The sequence below is a fragment of the Phoenix dactylifera genome, chromosome 7 (genome assembly GCF_051530095.1).
Source record: "Phoenix dactylifera cultivar Ajwa chromosome 7, Ajwa_hap1_PhDact_Kaust_v1.1, whole genome shotgun sequence".
NCBI classification, from domain to species: Eukaryota; Viridiplantae; Streptophyta; class Magnoliopsida; order Arecales; family Arecaceae; genus Phoenix; species Phoenix dactylifera.
This window is the reverse complement of record NC_143196.1, coordinates 9,559,512-9,580,980: the sequence shown is the minus strand read 5'-3', so window position 1 is coordinate 9,580,980 and position 21,469 is coordinate 9,559,512. Positions and strand designations below refer to the sequence as shown.

The 21,469-nt window shown below is 38.3% G+C and overlaps 1 protein-coding gene across 3 annotated transcripts in view; it reads left to right on the top strand.

Annotated features, from left to right (window-relative positions):
• LOC120103723 (uncharacterized) overlaps positions 1 to 21,469 on the top strand; it is a 47,366-nt gene that overhangs the window by 9,015 nt on the left and 16,882 nt on the right. For 2 of the 3 annotated variants that reach the window (XM_039122647.3, XM_039122648.3), the window contains exons 3-7: positions 1,189 to 1,378; positions 1,451 to 1,500; positions 3,666 to 3,758; positions 3,830 to 3,918; positions 4,103 to 4,181. In XM_039122647.3, the coding sequence (XP_038978575.3) occupies positions 1,189 to 1,378; positions 1,451 to 1,500; positions 3,666 to 3,758; positions 3,830 to 3,918; positions 4,103 to 4,181 (501 nt within the window). Of the gene's footprint in view, positions 1 to 585; positions 698 to 1,188; positions 1,379 to 1,450; positions 1,501 to 3,665; positions 3,759 to 3,829; positions 3,919 to 4,102; positions 4,182 to 21,469 lie in introns of those variants that run through there. The other variant, XM_089924283.1, reaches the window with a different exon arrangement.

Genomic DNA, 21,469 nt, shown 5'->3' with positions numbered 1-21,469 from the left:
ATGCCTCTTCCGCTGCGTTCTGAATTTTTCTGCGGCGTGCGGGGATCCCAACATCTAGGTCTATCTAGGCACTTGGGTGCCTAGGCGGGCACTGTGACAACATTGATTGTCCTTTGCCAATAGATAACTAGCTTTCTCATATTTTTATGCGAAAGTGCATGGTGGGCTAATTGGATCAGTAATCTACATCATTTACTGTCATATAAACATTGTAAAGCACCTAGCGCTAACATTGGTTATAGTGGATATTTTCCATGTTCAGGATAGCCCTTTGCCTTGTTATTTATAAACTTTCTGTTAGCGCTGACTTTGATACATAGGCTATAGTTTCCCAAACAGTTATACTTTTGATTTTTATGCATTTAGGACTATGCAAATCATGATGAGTGGTTTGAATTATCTGCTTTAGTGGCTCACCATTGGCTATCCTAACATGGTTAGTTATGCTATTGGCATAGTATAGGCATTGCCATGTATAAAAGGACAAGCAATCACAAAAACTAAACGAGAAAGTTACTGATGATTTTCTTATAAGTATATTCCCTATTTATAACATTCTGTTCCTTCTGTTCCTTTTGCAGCTAGTCCTAAAATGATGTCTACTGGCATGCCTTTGAATAAGGGAACCTGTCTCAACCCTTTGTTACTTGCATTCTTTGCTCCCAATGTTCACTACAATCAAGATTCTGCTTTTGCTGTATGGACATATCTCAGATTCATGCTTATGCAATTCTTAATTTAACTAGTGCTTATTTATTTGCTATCTCTGATTTGTATTTCAACCACTTTGTATGAGGTGATCGTGCCCAATTATTCTTTGCCAATTATAACTCTTTGCTTGTTTTGGTGAATTATAATTCTTTGCTTTGACGACCATTTTTACATGGCTAAGCTTGCTTTACTTTCTAGAAGGGTTGTAGATTCCCAATCTCGGAGATATCTCAGCTGCTCCAAGTAGTTTGAATTGTGTTATGGTGACATCAAACACTTGGCTGCCCATCGTGTTTAGTTTTCTTTGTCAGTTTGGTGAAATGTTAAGCTTACTAAAATTCTGTTGGTTTTTGATTTTATACTTTTATCTTTTCCCCTCAATCTTTTATTGTTAAGAAATATTGTGTAACAAACCAAAAATAAAAAGAAATATTTGTTCATGGAGAAGTATATGAGTATGCTTCTTTTCTCTCTCAGGAGGCACCAGGAGAGGTAGCTAGTCATCTTGCTATAGAAGATCAAAACTTTTCCACTGTCAAGGTTATGTGCAGAATATGCTTTTCAGGAGAAAATGACAGCAGTGTAGGAGCTATGAAGATGCTCTCATGCAAAATCTGCAGCAAGAAATACCATAGGAGCTGCTTGAAACGTTGGGCTGAACATAGAGGTTTCTGTTTCTAGACTTCAAAGCTGGCAACTTGTTTTGATACTTCCATCGATAAACTTGTTCTCTTTGCAGATCTTTTTCATTGGAGTTCATGGGCTTGCCCGTCTTGCCGCATTTGTGAGGTTAGTATTTTTCCTTCCCAAATTAAGGAACACCAAGCTGTCCTTCCGAACAAAATTGTATATAGTTATACATTTGTGCCTTGTTCAATCCTTTTTACATAATTTATATTTGGTAGACGTCACTTTGAAATGAGTCTTAAGCAGATATATAGATATTGGATTCAAGCTGGCTTTTCATATTTACTTTTGATTGTCTTAAAGGGCACATCTTACCAATATGTTAAGAATCTGGATGCAGCTTATTCCCGCCTGTCAAAATATGGGATAGACAGTATTTGTAGATGCTATGTCTCTAGGCCCATCGGTCATGTAATTACAAACTCATGTTTGTCGAATGGTTAGGTCACTGCCTAGAGTGTCTGATTTTAGCAAGGATTTGATTGCATGAAAGTTGATTTGGAATCTGCTAATCATGCAAATGGTTTGCCAAGGTGTTTTGTCTTTCCTTTCTACCATGGAAAACTTTGTGATACGACGTAATCACAAATGCTATTTTGTGTAGAAAGTCCAAGAGTTAAGCATTTACTAATTAGGAAATCATGGTCATTAAAGTCAATAAAGTTGTAGTTCAAGAGTCAGGAGGCTTTTTTTTTTCCTTAAAAAACTTAAATTTTAGTCTTTAAATATTTGTTGCAGGCCATGATGAAAGACTAGGAAACATAATATGAGTTTTTTTCTTTTATATTTCTCTCTCTCTCTCTCTTTCTCTAGCCCACACGATTTAACCAACCCCATCGTCATTTTCTAATCTTTTTTATTTCCTATTTTAGACTCTACCTGGATTCTCTACCTTTCTCCTTTTTTGATCCCTTCTGCTCTCTTTCTCCACTTTCAATCTTTAAATACCCCTCTCATTCTCGTTATATGATGCTTTGAACCTATAATCACTTATGCAATATTTGGTTGAGTAAATTTGAAAGCTCAAGAAACTGTTTTGATATGATGTTGGAGCTTTAGATGCTCAAATTTGGTAATTGCATTGGCAGAAGAAAAAGTAAAAACAAACCTTAGAACCTTGACTTTATTACTTGCAAAGTCCCAAACCATCAAATATTGAATTCAAAAAATGACTTTTTTGTTTTCATAAGATTCTTTATTTGGATTAACAAGATTACTACTGGAGTTAACTTTCAAGTGGATTTTGTATAAATTTCTACATTTGTTGGCGCACTTATTGCTGCTAATTGTACTTTCCTAATATTCTTCTAGAGATATTCATTGAGAGGCATGAAGAGAAGCAGCCAAAACCACATCAAACATTTGTATTTAGGGTCATTAGTTAAAAATCTCTGTGGGGTTTTGGTTGTCTGGGTTTCTTCTTTTTGCATGTGTGTTCATAACTGATGGGCCTTAATCTCATATTACATCAGGATTCCTGCCATTTTTCTTTTTTGTTTTTTCTGAGTCTAGGATTGTGTCCAAGGTCAAAAGAGAAAGTGGTGATTGTTGCAAAATTTAGTGAAGGTCCTTGAGGAAAGTTTAGTGGCATCTTTAACTTTGAAAATTTGGTGAATTTTGGAATATGTGCCTTAGGAGGTGTTGAAAACCATCTTTAGCAAGGTCCTTAAGAGGGTTTGGAGTATTGTTGAAGTGGTCAATTGATTAGCTTTGCATTCAGTACTACCAACCCGAAACTGCATGTTAATCTTGTTAGTCTAGGGGTTAATCCAAGCTTCAATTGATTTTTATGCCTATTCCCTTTTTTGAGTTATAGTTGGAGTTCCATTAAGTTGTACAATGCTAGATTTCTCCTTGTTGCAATCATTTTGCATAATGAATGCTGCGCATTTGAGGGTACCAACAGGCTAAGTTGGTAAAGTTATTGGGTGCTGGATACTAATGACCTGGGTTTGGTCCTGTCCTCACCCTGGTCACGGCTTCCACCAATGCTGGTTCTCCAACAAAAGAAAAAAAGGCTGCCATGTGTTTGGAAAATAAAATACAGCCCAATGGCAAGAAATGTTCCATTTGGTACCCTGTTAACCATCCTACTTGGTAGGATTTTTATAGTGTTGTTTGTGGATTGCTCATGATACCTGCCTATGCCGCATGCTAAACAAGCTTATGTATGTGGTTTCTATCAATTTGCTTGGCTTTGTCGTATATCTCCTTTTCTGTGATCCAACAATGACCTCAACTGTAAGTAGCTGTTTTGTTCAAATCAGGTTTGTCGAAGAACAGGTGATCCCAATAAGTTAATGTTTTGTAAAAGGTGTGATGGTGCTTACCATTGCTATTGTCAGCAGCCTCCACATAAGGTATGCATTATTGTTAGTCTTCATCCAATATAAGCCTGTTTAAGATATCAACTAGGCAATTTACTTTGCAGAATGTTAGTCATGGACCATACTTGTGTCCAAAACATACAAGGTGTCACAGCTGTGGGTCCACTGTCCCAGGAAGTGGTCTTAGCACAAGGTACTGGATGTCACTGACTTTAACCCTTTCATATATGGTCGACATTTTGTGCTGTGTTGAGTTATGGAATCATGGTACTGTAGATTTCTTCATTTCAACTACTCCAAACCTCAGTAACACAAAATCTATATATTATTGGAATGCCTTTATTCATAATTTGACATGATATGGTGTTGGTTTGCAGGTGGTTTTTAGGGTATACCTGCTGTGATGCTTGCGGAAGATTATTTGTGAAAGGAAACTATTGTCCAGTTTGCTTAAAGGTATTTGTTTGTCCAAGATGTCTTTTTTTCCTCTCGAAAAGATGGTTGGTTATATGTTATTGAAGAATATTATATATGAACCAATAAATTGTAATTGGGCCAGCCTCTGGTTGGAGCCTACCATAGGTCAGTGTTTTCACTGACCATGGACACAATTTTGTACAACGTTATTCCACCTTGTGGCATACTCTGAACAAGATTAAGAAAGTGGAGAAGCCATGATTGCCAAGGCATCTTCATACAAAATAATATTAAGGATTGCACGATAATCATTTCGTTGATTAGCTGTTTAATTGTTTGAAGATTTTTTTTGTTTGATTTCGAAAAGGAAAAAGATTATAAGTATGAAGTGAAAATATGACAAAACCATATGAACTGTGACTTGGGCTGGCGTTGGTTTTTCTTGAGTACAGTATCAAGGTAAGTTGCTTTGCTAAAGAGTAGGACGTAAGAATTGTGAAGTGAGTGTTGGTGTGGATGCAAGAATTTGAGGTAGTATAGCATCATGAGTAGAAAGTTATGTCTAGTAAGGACTTATCTCAGAGATCTGTTAGTTATGTCCATTCAAATTCCCTAAAAATAATGTTGTAGATTAAGTCCATCATGGAGATTGGCCCCCTATGCACCTCACGATCCAAGAGCTTAATGAGAGGCTATGTCTTAGCTAAGTCAAGGTACATAGGCACTGCATGATAATCTCCTTTTGACATTCAGAGAGAGTTAATATGCACCCCAAGTTTTCAAAATGTTAACATTGAGGAACTTTTGCAAGTGTACCTTTCCGCCTCCTGCTTGAGTACCTCCAACCTTCCTACTATCATTTTTTCCCCTTTAGAGATACCTTGTTACAAAACTTAGTTTCCTTTGAGGCTATTAATAGCCTTCACACATTCCCAATCCCTCCCCCACCAAAAAAAAGGAAAAGAAACAAAAGACTTTGTTGATGCTTGCTTCACCTTGCTCCATGCGAATTATTTGCTCCAAGTTGCTAGCTATTGCTGATGAATCATATGTAATGTTGCCAGTCCAATAAAAAGAAATTAATATATGGGAGGGAAAGAGGAGGTTGAGAAGAAAGAAGAGATATAAGAAAGAGAAAAGAGGAGAGAACGAGAGCTGGTATGAGAGACATGTGAGAGGAAAGATGCCACATGGTCGTGCCAGGTCACGCTGCATTTACTTTATTAAGGGAAAAGTCGTAATCTACAAATTGAGAATCATATTATATGTGGGGGTGTGATAATCCCATTGTTGGTAATCTTTTCCTGAACAAAGTCATAATCTACTTTTCTATCTCAATATGTTTGTTTATTTCATGAAACATTGGATTACTAACAACACATATAGCTGCATGATTGTCACATAAGAGAGGAGTAGGTTGAGAAACAAAAGTTCTACTTCCAATTAATAGAGTTTAGAGCTGTATTAATTCATAGTTCACACATATCATTAATTTGATAGCTTTGTACTTTGTGTCTGCACTAGATCTGACAACCATATATTTTTCCTTTTCACTTTTCCAATTGACCAAATACTCCGACCCACTCTGAAAAAAAGAAACGAAACACAATATCCATGAGGTAAATCTTTATTAGAGGGAGAACTAGCTCAATTAGTGTTGCCCAGAGATGGTCACCCAAGAGGGGGGTGAATTGGGTGTTTTAAAACTTTTTGTCTAATTAAAACAAGACACACAAGTGTATGTGCTAAAGTAAAGATAGAGTTATCAGCACAGTCAATCGCAAACACAAAGATTTATAGTGGTTCGGAGCTTCCACTGCTCCTACATCCACTCTCCAAACACCTTTGGGAATTTCCACTATAATCAGCGATTACAGTCCGGTAGTTTTCCGAGTGCACTACCCAACTCGTTGTTTTACCTCGGGCTAACAACGAACCCTACAATCCCCCAATTTAACCTAGGCTTGGGACGCCTATCCCTTGTTCCAAGTTCCTTGACTGGAACAAGCACAATAATCAAATGTTTTACAAAGATTTGAAAGCTATTATGAAAGCAAATATATCAATGAAAAACAACAAAACCGGAAGAACCCTTTTTGCCGTTGGAAGCGTGGGTGATGGTGGTTCTTCCGATGTGGATCACGTTTGCTTGAATGCGAGCTTTGAATGCCGAGTGGGAGTGAGTAGTTGAGCACGAAATCAGATGGGAAAACTTGAATGCACTTGATTTCTCCTCTTGAAAGCTCTAACTCCCTTGAACCTCTTTCTCTTTCTTCTCTTTTGAATGATCTTGTGTTTTTTTGGTGAGTTGTTATTTAAAGGCACTTAAAAGCTCCCTTTTATAGCCCTACAAGCAATAGATCCGTTAGACACAAAGATATGACCGTTTGAAATTCAAACAAACCTGCAAAAGTGTGTCAGTCGCGTCCCAGGCGCTCCGGAGACGTCTCCGCTTGAACGCGAGACGTCTCGGCTGTATAAAAATTCTTTTGACGATGTTTGGAGTCGACTCGGCGCTTTACGGGGACGTCTCAGAAGAAGAACAGCTTGAATGCTTGTTTTTCTGTTTTTCTGAGAGAGTCGGCTCGGCACTTTACGGGGACGTCTCGGGATGTTTGCGCTTTTTGCATGGGGACGACTCCGCGACGTCGGGGACGACTCCGTAGTTTTATCAACGAAAAACAAGTCCTCTGGAATCTCTGAGAGAGTCGACTCCGCGCTTTCTGGGGACGTCTCGGGATGTTTGTCTTTTATGCGTGGGGACGACTCCGCGTCCTTCGGAGACGACTCGTGCGCATCCTTTGAAATCGGCCTTTCTGCCGTCTCTGAGAGAGTCGACTCCCGCTCGGGATGTTTGTCTTTTATGCGTGGGGACGACTCCGCGTCCTTCGGAGACGACTCGCGCGCATCCTTTGAAATCGGCCTTTCTGCCGTCTCTGAGAGAGTCGACTCCGCAGAGTCGGGAGTCGACTCCGACCCTGCGAGACGCCTCGCCAGGTGCCGGGGACGTCTCCAGACGTGCCAATTCTTCTTCTTCGTGCCAGAGACGTCTCTGGGACAAACCGGAGACGTCTCGGCTGTCCCTGATCTGTTTTCTTTATCTCAAAAAATCTTCAATAAATTCTTTAAAAATATGGGAATATGCCTTGACAATTTTTAACAATATTCTTAGTTAAACACCTGAAATCCTCAAATAAATTGTTAATATAAAGGGAATTATACTCTAGTGTTTTGTATTCATCAAAATCCATTAGGGGGTCAACAATCTTCCGCTTTTTGATGATGACAAAACACTGAGTATATGCAAAATTTAAAATTTAAACATATACACAGTATTTGTTCAGATGTACAAGTATTATGTTTTGGTTAGAGCTAGATACAGTGTGCATAATTCAATATAGTCAACTTTCAGTTCTATCCTTATGCATAAGTATTGATCTTAGTAGCTCTTGAGCAATTTTGGCATATCAACTGGATTTGAATCAAGTTAAAATGTAAATTAATGAAATATTGATGCTAAAGACAATTGAAAGCTAAATACTTTTTGACTCCCCCTTTCTTTTCCAGAAGGGCAATTGTCTTAAAGCCAATATTCTTCAATTTTATCTTTTCTAATTCAACTTTTAAGTATGAGTGTAAATTTTGTATTTTGCATTCCATATATTGGTTCTACTCCCCCTTTTTGTCATCAACAATGAAGGGGACAAATTTTCCTTAGGTACCTAAAAATGCGATGCCTATTAGAATTCAGCATTCATATTATAATGAAACAATCAATGATTTCCAAGTTATTGCCATCCATGAATTCAACATTCATTTTACTCTCCCTTTGGTTTGGAATTCATTTCAGACCTTTTGAATGCAGTGAATACAAGTTGTGCTCCCCCTGTTTCACATGCATTGACAAGTTGGCAAAATAGTAAAGTGGTTGCACATTGTCAAATTTGAACATTCTCATGGCACATCACAAAATTAAAAACATACACCAAGATTCAAAAAGAAGTGTATGACATTCATATATCATTGCAATCATTTGAAGTCATTACAAGGATAAAAAGAAAACCATTACAAGTATAAAAGGCCATTACAAGTATTGATTGCTAATACAAAAGAAGAAGTTTCAAATAAGCCTAGGGTTTTACAAAAAGATGAACCCTAGATGTCCACAAAATGTCCCTCACCGGCGACCACGCTCAATAGCCCTAGCAGCAGCCTCTATAAATCCATTTATTGAATCCATTAGGGTTCTAAAGTGATCTCCCTGAGATTGATTGAAGGCTGTCACTAGTGCTTCAAACTCATGAGTTGCCCTGTCAATCCTTCCTCTAAGTTGGGCAGCCACACTGCCCACATTGCCTCCAGGGCTCGTCAACTCTTGAAGACCATCCGATATGGTCTTCAATTCAGCCTTTATCTCAATTGATCTTAGAGTTTGGTTTGTTGCCACACGAACCAATTCTGACGCTGTAGTTTCTATCGGAACTTTGATTTCCTTCAATTCTTCTAGGAGTGCTTCATGTGAGGTACGGATGGGAGCTAACTCAGTAGAGATTATTGATCTCATCTCTTCCCTCATCTGCTGGCACATCATAGATGCTAGGGTGTGCATCTGCTCATCTGATAAGAACAATGATCCACTGACTGGAGGAGGAGGCACTGAGGTGGATGGTCCAGCCGAGCTGGAAGGTACATCAGGAAAGGCCATAGGACTATGTGGAGGAGAGAGGTGGTCAGGCTCCTGATGTTGGATCTCAGGCTCTATGGTTTGAGATTTTCTTTTAGAGACCTTAACCCAAGACCCGTCTTTCTTGTGAAACTCCATCCTATGTAATGTACTCTCATTGTAGTAGTCAGTGTTTCTCAAAGGTTTTTCTGGCTCATTTTCAGGAATTGGAACCTTAAAATGTTTGAACAGTAGGGTGAAGACCATCCCATATGGTATGCTAAATCTGGAATATCTATGACATATGGAGATGTAGTTCAACATGAGCCTAGGGAGGTTTAGGGGAATCCCTAGCAAGATGTGGTGCATGATGGCTAAGTCTCGCTCCGAAACGAAATCGAAGCGACCGGTTTTTGGAAACAAGACCCGGTTAACTATGCTCAAAAGCAATCTCATTTCGGCATTGAGGTCTTGGGACTTAACTATGTCAAGAGGGCCGCAGTCCTCTCTTCCTAAAATTAGGTTTAGGGCAATCTCCCTTTGGGGATGTGAGGTCGGAGCCTCACCGTATTTGGGGATTTGTAACAAGCTAGATAGGATGTCCTCATTGATTTCTATCAATGTGCCTCGGACATATCCGGTGTACCCCAAGTCCCCTAAGGCCATATTGCTAAACATTTCTCTCACTAGGCCAGGATAGGTTGACATATTTAGGGAACATAGGTGTTCCCAACCTTGGGCACGGAGTCTCTCTCCAATAGAGAACCCCTCACTAGCTAGAAACTGAAAATCAATATATCTACCTGTGGTTACTGTGCGATTCGCACAGGAGAGGGTCACGGTTGGCGGAGCAACCGGAGGAGACGGCGCGGAGGGCTCTTCCCTCCGTTCCTCGTCGTCGTTCGCTACCCTAGGACGCCTCCCACCCGTTCGCCTAGCTTTCTTAGGTGCCATGGATTGGAAATCTAGAGAAATGGGGAGAGATTTTGGTTCGGTTTGTGGTGGAGAGAAAATGGAGGCTAGGATTTATGTTTTCATATTGGGGACGAAGGAAGGCAGCTCGGGACGGCTCGAGCTGTTTCGACCTAATTTAAAAACTTTCATTCGGTCCCCGAGACGTCTCCGTGACTAATGCGAGACGTCTCGCCGGGGGGACGTCTCTGTGATTTGCCAGAGACGTAATTCTATCTTTTCCCAATTTATTTTATTCAACCACAATAATCAGTGTGATTTTTTTTGGTGAATATAGAGTGAGCTTGCCTGTGATCCTTCCCCTCAATAACACATCCTATAAAAGTTTGATAATGATTTTTGAATTATCAATATTGAAATGAGGAATGTTTGACCAAATTTCGAATGCCTATGAAATAGGCTCTGAAAATATCTTCATGAAGAGTCCAAGGGAGGGTAACCATCCTCCGGAAAGTCAAACAATTCGTCATCTAACTTTGATAGATTCAAGTTTTCACTTATTAGGCACTAGGTTTGCTATACGTGACCTTGAAGTGTATTATTAGTTTGAGTAGCATTCATATGTATCTCTAGAGCTTACAAAGCATTGCATTACAGGTTCAATCTATTTGTTAGGATCATACAAGCACAAAGCATTCCTTAAAAAGTTGAACCTATCTTTACAAAGGGGCTTTGTAAAGATATCGGCCAATTGATTTTCAGTGCATACATACTCAATCAATACATCATTTTTTAGCACATGATCCCTTATAAAGTGATGCCTAATCTCTATGTGTTTTGATTTAGAGTGTTGGACAGGATTTTTTGTTAAATTAATTGCGCTTGTATTATCATATCTAATTGGTATGTTGTTCATTTTGATACCAAAATCTTCAAGTTGTTGCTTAATCCAAAGAACTTGGGCACAACAGCTTCCGGCTGCAATATACTCAGCCTCAGCTGTGGACAATGCAACTGAATTCTGTTTCTTGCTAAACCAAGAAACCAAGTTAGCACCCAAGAATTGACAAGTACCACTTGTGCTTTTTCTGTCGAGTTTGCACCCGGCAAAATCAGCATCGGAATAAGCAATTAAATTTAAATCAGATTGTTTAGAATACCATAAGCCTGCATTAGATGTCCCTACTAGATATCTGAATATTCTTTTAACAGCTTGCAAGTGTGATTCCTTAGGACATGCTTGGTATCTAGCACACATGCAAACACTGAATAATATGTCTGGTCTACTAGCAGTAAGGTAAAGTAAAGAACCTATCATACCTCTGTACAATTTGCAGTCTATACTTTTACCTTTTTCATCTTTGTCAAGCTTGCAACTTAAGCCCATGGGTGTGCTGATTTCCTTTGCATCCTTCATCTTGAACTTTTCCAACATTTCCTTGATGTATTTGGACTGACTGATGAAGATGCCTTCCTCTGATTGTTTTATTTGTAGCCCAATGAAGAAATTGAGCTCACCCATCATGCTCATTTCAAATTCTCCCTGCATAAGCTTAGCAAACTCTTGACAAAGACTATCATTAGTAGCACCAAAAATTATATCATCCACATAAATTTGCACAAGCAATAAGTCATTCCCTTTTCTTTTAATGAAGAGGGTTTTATCTACATTTCCTCTCTTAAACTTATTTTCAATTAGGAAATTACTTAATCTTTCATACCATGCCCTAGGGGCTTGCTTAAGTCCATATAATGCTTTATGCAATTTAAAAACATAATCTGGATGTAAGTGGTTCTCAAAACCTGGAGGTTGTCCTACATAAACTTCCTCCATTATATAACCATTTAAAAAGGCACTTTTTACATCCATTTGATAGAGTTTGAAATCCATGAAGCATGCATATGCCAAAAGTAGTCTAATAGCCTCTAACCTAGCAACAGGAGCAAAAGTTTCATCAAAATCTATTCCTTTCTCCTGATTATATCCTTTGGCTACTAGCCTAGCTTTGTTTCTTATTACTATTCCATCTTCATCTAGTTTATTTCTATATACCCACTTGGTGCCTATAATTGAAACATTAGGGGGTCTTTTCATTAGAGTCCAAACTTGATTTCTTTCAAATTGGTTTAATTCCTCTTGCATAGCATTTATCCAATTTTCATCTTTTTCGGCTTCTTCTAGTGATTTAGGCTCTATCTGTGAAACGAATGCAAGATAATTACTAGTGTTTCTTAAGGAGGATCTTGTCCTTATCCCTTGTGAAGGATCACCAAGGATTAGATTCCTTGGATGACCATGTGCATACCTCCATTCCCTAGGAAGATCTTGATTTCTCGCTGGAGGTTGATCTTCTTCATCTTGCTGAATTGTATCTTCTTTGATTTCATCCTCATGTTGTTTGTCTTGTATGGAGAATTCCTTCATTTTGTCTTCAAGTATACCTGCATCACCATCTTCTTCTTTTCTAGAAGAATCTCCATTAGCTTCATCAAAAACAACATGAATGGATTCTTCAACAACGAGAGTTCTCTTGTTGAAGACCCTGTATGCTCTACTAGATGAGGAATAACCTAAGAAGATCCCCTCATCTGATTTAGCACTAAATTTACTTAAATTGTCCTTTCCATTGTTTAAAATAAAGCAGCGACAACCGAAAACATGAAAATAGCTTATATTGGGCTTCTTATTTTTCAACAACTCATAAGGTGTTTTCTTTAAGATAGATCTAACTAAAGCACGGTTTAAAATATGACAAGCAGTATTTATTGCTTCAGCCCAAAAGTACTTTGGTAGATCCGATTCGCACAATATGGTACGAGCCATATCTGCTAGTGTGCGATTCTTCCTTTCTACCATCCCATTTTGTTGGGGTGTCCTAGGAGCCGAGAAATTGTGATTGATACCGTTTTCTTCACAAAATTTTTCAAAATGCTGATTTTCAAACTCGGTACCATGATCACTCCTAATTGCTTTTAGTTTAAGATTAAGTTCATTCGAAATCCTATTATGAAACTTGATAAAAGCGGGAAAGGACTCATCTTTGTGGGCAAGAAATGAAACCCATGTAAAACGTGAAAAATCATCAACAATTACAAGACCAAACTTCTTACCCTCTAGACTAGCAGTTCTAGTGGGTCCAAATAAATCCATATGAATTAGTTCTAGGGGTTTTGATGTTGAAACTATGTTCTTAGACTTGAAAGAACTTCTTGTTTGTTTCCCTAGTTGACATGCAGCACAAATTTTGTTCTTTTCAAAGTCTATTTTTGGTAGTCCTTTGACTAGATCTTTTGTAATCAATTTAGAAATTAAATCCATGCTAGCATGCCCTAACCTACGATGCCATAACCAGCTAGTCTCATTGACCTTGGCATCCATGGCTACAAGACATTGGCCATCTTTCATGGTGAGATCATCAAGATCTACCATGTAAACATTTCCACGCCTATGTCCCATAAGTATGATCTCATTGTCAATTGGACTACTAATTATGCATAGGGAAGATTCAAATGACACTTTAAACCCCTTGTCACAAAATTGACTTATACTTAATAAATTATGTTTTAATCCATTAACTAACAATACATTGTCAATAAATGAGGAGGGTGATATGGAGATTTTACCAACGCCAATGATTTGACCTTTAGCATTGTCTCCAAATGTGACTACTCCTCCTTCTTTTGATTTCAAGGTGACGAAAAGGCTCTCATCACCGGTCATATGCCTTGAGCAACCGCTATCAAGATACCACATTCTTTTTTTGCTCCCGGCTGCAAGGCATACCTGCAAAATAATCACGTGAAGCTCTTAGGTACCCAAGTTTTCTTGGGTCCTTCTTGGTTAGTGTAGTTGGTTTCCTTAGGTACCCACACTTTAGTTGTGTTTTTACCCTTTACAAATGTATTCTTGTTAGTTTGAATCTTTCTTTGAATGCAAGAATAGGCTTTATGTCCACTTTTCCCACAATGAAAGCATGTAGGTTTTTCAGCTTTGATATCTTTTGCTTTCACAAAAAAGTTCTTTAGATATTTTTGTTATTTGCTAGTTTTGTATCCTAATCCGGCTATATTAAAAACAGCTCTTTGATTGGATAGAATGAGATTTAATTTTTCAGAGCTATGTGTAAATTTCTGCACAATTGGTTTGTACTTGTGTACCTCATTTTTAAGGTCCAAATATTCTTTAGCCAATTCTTCCTTATCAATTTTAAGGGATTCAACATTTTGTGCAAGTGAGGTATTACTATTGAGTAGGAATTTGACTTTTAGATTTAATTCCTTAATGAGTGTTTTTGCCGTTTCATTTTCAATGCTAAGCTTTGAATTTTTATTCTTTAGGTCAATGGTGTTATCATTTTCATAGCTCTCCTTCTCAATCAATAGGTTTTTAATGTCATCCTTTAGTTTTTGATTGGAGGCTTTTAATTCTTTATTTTTTGCTCCTAACATACTACAATCACTCATGAGCTCTTGGAAAGCTTCATATAATTCTTCTAAAGTAAAATCTGTAGTTGAGCTTTGACATACCTTATCGTCGTCGAATGCCATGAAGCACAAGTTTGCGGTCTCTTCCTTCTCTTCCTCGGAGGAGGATGTGTCACTATCATCCCAAGTTGCTTTCAACGCCTTCTTCTTCTTCTTTCCATAGTGCTTCTTCTGTTGAGGGCATTCGGAGCGGATGTGTCCCGGTCTCTTGCAATCATAACATATGACTGGGTCTCTTTCTTTTTCTTTTTCCTTTTCCCAATCATTTCTCCCTCCAAACTTCTTTCTTGGGAAGGGTTTCTTTCTTCTCATGAATTTCTTGAACTTCCTTACTATTAAGCCCAAGTCTTCATCTTCACTTTCTTCTTCACTCTCACTGCTTTCTTCTTCACAAGCACTTGAAGTAGCCTTGAGGGCGATTGTCTTCTTCTTTGGCACATCTTCTTCATGTTGCTTCATTGTGAGCTCATGCGTCATCAATGAGCCCAATAGTTGTTCAAGTGCCAACGTGTTGAGGTCTTTAGCTTCTACGATCGCCGTGACCTTTGCTTCCCAAACTTTTGGCAAGGACCTGAGAATTTTCCTCACAAGTTCAGAGTTAGTGTAAGATTTACCCAAATTCTTTAGACCATTTATTATATCAGTGAAGCGTGTGAACATGCATGAAATAGTTTCGTTGGGTTTCATCTTAAATAACTCATATTTGTGAACTAGAATGTTCACCTTAGACTTTTTGACTTGATTGGTACCCTCGTGGGTAACTTCAAGCCTATCCCATATTTCCTTGGCGGAACTACAGGTGGAGACTCTATTAAACTCATTTACATCTAGAGCACAAAACAATGAGTTCATGGCTCTAGCATTGAGTTGAACCATCCTACTATCATTCTCATCCCAATCCTCCTCAGGTTTGGGAACTTGAATGCCATTTACTATGTGAGATGGTTCGTGTGGTCCCTTGATTATAACCCTCCACAAGGTATAATCTTGTGCTTGAATAAAAATTCTCATTCTAGTCTTCCAATAGGAATAATTTGTCCCATTGAAGAGTGGAGGTCTATTGGTTGCCTGCCCCTCAGCAGGAACATTGTTGAAGGGTGTTGCCATCTTGATCTTTGGCAAAGACGGTTAAGTCTTCAAGAATACAAAGAGCACCTGCTCTGATACCACTTGTTGCCCAGAGATGGTCACCCAAGAGGGGGGTGAATTGGGTGTTTTAAAACTTTTTGTCTAATTAAAACAAGACACACAAGTGTATGTGCTAAAGTAAAGATAGAGTTATCAGCACAGTCAATCGCAAACACAAAGATTTATAGTGGTTCGGAGCTTCCACTGCTCCTACATCCACTCCCCAAACACTTTTGGGAATTTCCACTATAATCAGCGATTACAGTCTGGTAGTTTTCCGAGTGCACTACCCAACTCGTTGTTTTACCCCGGGCTAACAACGAACCCTACAATCCTCCAATTTAACCTAGGCTTGGGACGCCTATCCCTTGTTCCAAGTCCCTTGACTGGAACAAGCACAATAATCAAATGTTTTACAAAGATTTGAAAGCTCTTATGAAAGCAAATATATCAATAAAAAACAACAAAACCGGAAGAACCCTTTTTGCCGTTGGAAGCATGGGTGATGGTGGTTCTTCCGATGTGGATCACGTTTGCTTGAATGCGAGCTTTGAATGCCGAGTGGGAGTGAGTAGTTGAGCACGAAATCAGATGGGAAAACTTGAATGCACTTGATTTCTCCTCTTGAAAGCTCTAACTCCCTTGAACCTCTTTCTCTTTCTTCTCTCTTGAATGATCTTGTGTTTTTTTGGTGAGTTGTTATTTAAAGGCACTTAAAAGCTCCCTTTTATAGCCCTACAAGCAATAGATCCGTTAGATACAAAGATATGACCGTTTGAAATTCAAACAAACCTGCAAAAGTGTGTCAGTCGCGTCCCAGGCGCTCCGGAGACGTCTCCGCTTGAACGCGAGACGTCTCGGCTGTATAAAAATTCTTTTGACGATGTTTGGAGTCGACTCGGCGCTTTACGGGGACGTCTCAGAAGAAGAACAGCTTGAATGCTTGTTTTTCTGTTTTTCTGAGAGAGTCGGCTCGGCACTTTACGGGGACGTCTCGGGATGTTTGCGCTTTTTGCATGGGGACGACTCCGCGACGTCGGGGACAACTCCGTAGTTTTATCAACGAAAAACAAGTCCTCTAGAATCCCTGAGAGAGTCGACTCCGCGCTTTCTGGGGACATCTCGGGATGTTTGTCTTTTATGCGTGGGGACGACTCCGCGTCCTTCGGAGACGACTCGCGCGCATCCTTTGAAATCGGCCTTTCTGCCGTCTCTGAGAGAGTCGACTCCGCAGAGTCGGGAGTCGACTCCGACCCTGCGAGACGCCTCGCCAGGTGCCGGGGACGTCTCCAGACGTGCCAATTCTTCTTCTTCGTGCCAGAGACGTCTCTGGGACAAACCGGAGACGTCTCGGCTGTCCCTGATCTGTTTTCTTTATCTCAAAAAATCTTCAATAAATCCTTTAAAAATATGGGAATATGCCTTGACAATTCTTAACAATATTCTTAGTTAAACACCTGAAATCCTCAAATAAATTGTTAATATAAAGGAAATTATACTCTAGTGTTTTGTATTCATCAAAATCCATTAGGGGGTCAACAATTAGCATCTATATATCCTCAAGTCATCAAGGCTCCATGTTGTACTATACAATCCTGAGGCTGCACCCCTTTAACATATCACAAAATCCATTACACATATCCAGAAGAGGAGTGCAAACATTATGCATAAAATCAACTAAGCACACCTACAATATGAGTAATATCAGGTCTAATAATATTATAGTAGTCAAGTGTATCGACCATCCAACCAGCCATCAATAAATTTTTGGATCAGTTAGGTGCTCTTCTTGATCAGCTTATAACTTTAAGCTTTACATTGTAGGTACCTTTTGAGTTTGCGCAACAATGAAGCACTTTGTCCTTAATAACATCAAGGTCATTTTTTTTCTTTTCTTATTTTGGGTGAAAGAACCACTTGTTTTCTTGAATGGGCTACTCACTTAGTAAATTGTAGCGAAGCTATCCCAAATATTTGATCTCAAATTTCTTATGCATGAATTGTTTCAAAACATCTATCTCCACTAGATCATCTCTAGGGACAACAAGATCATCAACGTAAAGAACAACATCAATCGTACCACGATGTGTGTTCTTAATAAATAGCAAGTAATCAGCTTCATCTTATTGGTACCCAAAGTGAAAAAGAGCATGGCTGAACTTATAAACCAAGTATGGGATTGCTTCAATTCATAATGGAACTCCTCAACTGAAAAACAACTCTGATGCCGTTAGATGGAGGTAATTCTAGGGTTGGATCCACTTAAACCTTTTAATGCAAATCTCATGCAACTAAGGCTGCAAGTGGGTCAGGCTGGATCAGGGATGTACACAACCTCTGAAATATTACATAGATACGTGATACAGATATGATACAATAAGCATATGCCAATATGGGAAATCTTGAAACAGTAGGATACTATATAGCTAGAATACATCAAGAAATATATGCGTATATATTATATATATGCATATAATATATATGTGTGTATATATATATATATGTCATAAATAAAGCATTCATAAAGCATAATAGGCTATCAAAAAAATGTAGCCCATACTTTATATGGTATCATTAACTTTTACAAGTTCATTGTTAGTCATTATTCCATGTTATTATAATCCATACTTTATATTTTAATGTTAATATCAATAGACTACAAAATTGTTCCTCCCCCTCATTTTTGGAGGTATTGGAGAAGTTTCTAAAGTGTATTGGGGAAGTATTGAGTATTTTCTGAATTTCGAAAAATAGAATACCTAACAGGTGTCACAAAGGTACTCAAACAGTATCCGACATGAATAGGATATGGACATGGCATATGATTTGAATTATCAGCACTTTTTAGGGCACAATTCAAACCCAACCCATATTTGAATTGGATAAAAAATTGAAGGCAAACCTAATCCATTTCCCTTTGAGTTGGATCATATTGGATTTAATTTTAATTTTATCAATCCATCAGTTTTTTGGGGTCAAATCAGTTCAAAAATAATCCAACCAAAAGTCATGATAAATATGTATAAATTTATTACCTTAAATATATTATGCAATAAAATAATAGTAAGAAATATGTAAACACTATCAAAACATATTCTAGAATCTACGTTGAATTTAATTGATAATTACACATGATTATGATCAACAACATAATTTATTGAGAAATTATATCATGAGAAGAAGACTCATCTCTTATATTCAAGGAGGGCTATTTGAAATATATAGTATATTGGTTTTGAATTGGTTTGGATCAGTTCAGGTTTGGATTCGGAACTCAAGGATCCAAGTTTAGTTCATATATGAAACATATCATGTTTTCGAATCCGAGCCTAATTCAAGTAACTTCTGTTCAGGTTGGGCCACATTAATTTCGGACTAGTTTCCACATCGGGAGTAAGTCAACCCAATCCACTTGCAACCCTAGATGCAAACAAAGGATCAAAAAGGAGTATTGGAGCAAACCCATCTGTCCAGTCCTTGTTGGTCAAATAACAGTCAATATTATGTATAAATAATTTGGAGGGCCTTTAGTTAGTTTATGTTGTTAGTTTAGTTAGCACAGGGCTTAAAAGTAGGAGAAAAAGAACCAAATGATATCAAGTGGCTAATATTATGGGAATCACATATTCTCTTATGATTTCAAAGAGCAACTTGCAACTCATCATTAATAATAGGAATAGATATAGTGACAATACCTGCAAAAGGGTCTCTAGGTGAGTAAGTTGATTGATTAGGATGAACTTTTCAGGAGATCTTTTTCTTCTTTCATCTGATTTCTACATTTGTTTAAGGAGATTTCTTGATGGAATTCATGTCTAGAGGCTTGTCAGCAGTTTAAGGAAAAATGTAAGAGAACCAGGTGACTTCATTGTTTGAAGGATGAATTATATCCTCAAGAAAGAAACTCTCTTTAAAGTAGTGCAACATATCTTCATCAAGGTAACATCCAGAGAGGTATCCCATTAGAGATTGGGTGATTACGTCATCCCATTCAAGGATGAGAATGTCATAAGAAAATACATTAGGACGGCATAGTATGTTATTTTTGTCTAGGACTTATATTATGCACAAAACAGAAACAATGAAAGACCCTAGACACTCAGGAAAAATGAGATATTGTGGACATAAACACTTGAATGAGACTCTTTTTATCTGAAGGAACTTTATCAATGAAATAAGCAGTCAGCACAGTATCAACATAAATATTCTGAAATATTTCTTCCAAATGAAAGAGCATATGAGACCTCCAAAAGATGTTGACTTTTCCTTTTTTTTTCCAACTCCATTCTATTGAGGGTGGAAAACAAGAGGTTGCGAAGAAAAAAGCTTGGTCTTTTAGATAAGATGAGACTCATTAGACATGTATTCTCCACCATTATCAGTTTGTAGAGTTTTATTATTTATTTGAAACTTCTTTGTGGAAAATTTTGAACACCAAGTGCACTTCATCTTTCCATTTCATAAGATAATGCCATGTCATATGAAATAATTATCAATAAATGTTTTAAAATATTCGAATTCTTTCAAAGATAATACTTAGAAATTTTAGACACCACTATATACTAAATAAATGGTTCTTACTACATTTATTTGTTTGAGGAGGAAATGCTGTTTGATGATGCTTAGCAAGTATGCGTATTGGATGAGGTACCTGACATTTGTAGGCCATTACGAGATCCATGACCTGAATCACGCAAAGATAGATTTGTTAGGTGACAATGCCATCTAACTATGGATTCCTTATGACTTGACAAAGCTAAGGGATAACCCCTACTAGGATCAAGAAGATATAATGCTCCTTATTCACATCCTCTATCATTTATCTCCTAGTCTGGAGATCCTGAATTTCAAATGGTAAGGATAAACGAGATATAGCTGCTCAAGGACTTGGTTAATTGATTCAGTAATAAAAGATTTCATGAAATTTGACAACACATGCAACAAAAGGAAGTGGTAAAGAAGGCAAAGCCTGAAGTTCTCCATGCCCGAAAATAGGAGATAAGGTCTAAGTAGCATGGGTACTAGAGAACAATGACCGACCGGTTCGCACCGATTCGTGGCTGAACCAGACGGAACCGGTCCGGTTCTTCCGGTTCGCTCTTGTATCGGCCGGTTCCGGGCCGGAATCGTTTTATTTGTCCGAACTGACCTGGTTGGCTCGATTCGGCATGAACCGGGCGGTACGGTCCGGTTCGGCATTCTTTGGATTATAGCTCTTGTAAACTAACTAATCTTAGGATAGGATACCTTGTATTACCTAACTTTATAGACTAGACTGCAGATGTTGCATGGATTTAGACATGTTTTGAATTGTTAGGTTCTTTTCTTTCGTGCTTCTTTCATTTTTTTTTCCTTTTTTTGGAGGGGAGGGGGCGTGGGGGTTTTGATCCTCGTTTTGAGGCATGCTTCTTGCAATCTGTCATGTTAATTCCCTTATCTGGACCCCTTCCTTGTCTTTCTGTACTGAGTTGTTAAATATGATAGGTTAGTTTTTTAATTTCTTGGCAGCATGGTCTGCCGTACCGGCCGGTACGTACCGGTCCGGCCTGGGACCGGTACCGGATCAGCGTGGAATCTGGTACCGGTGGTTTATTGTTGGAGAACCAGTACGTGATCGGTACGGGACCGATTCGTACCGATCCGGGCCGCCACCGGTACGCCGACTGGTACCGGTACGGCGGACCTTGCTTGGTAGTCTGCTATTCAAGGAGCTTTTCCATTTTATCCTGTGGGATAATATTCTTTTGCTCCCCACAAGGTGCTTTTCCTATAGATAAAGAATGATGCCTTTTTTAAAGTTATGTAATAGTCTTCTATAGACTATTGAAGAGGATTGGAGATAATCCTGCCATAAGGACCTTTTCGACTCATCCCACAGACAATCTCTTTGATCTTTTCCACCCTAGACATCTTTTCTACCCCAGACCAAGTCATTTAGTCTTTCCAATTCCAATTCCTCCACCCTTCAATGTTACGATTCAGTCAAATATCCAATATAATATACCGCCCCTTGGAGTAAAATATTGGTTCTTAGGGAAGGATCTCATTTTTAGTTAATTACAGTTTAAATTTTTATGAAATATTCATATCAGATGGAAATATTTCTTTCTTTTTTATTTTTATTTATTTATGCCCTTTC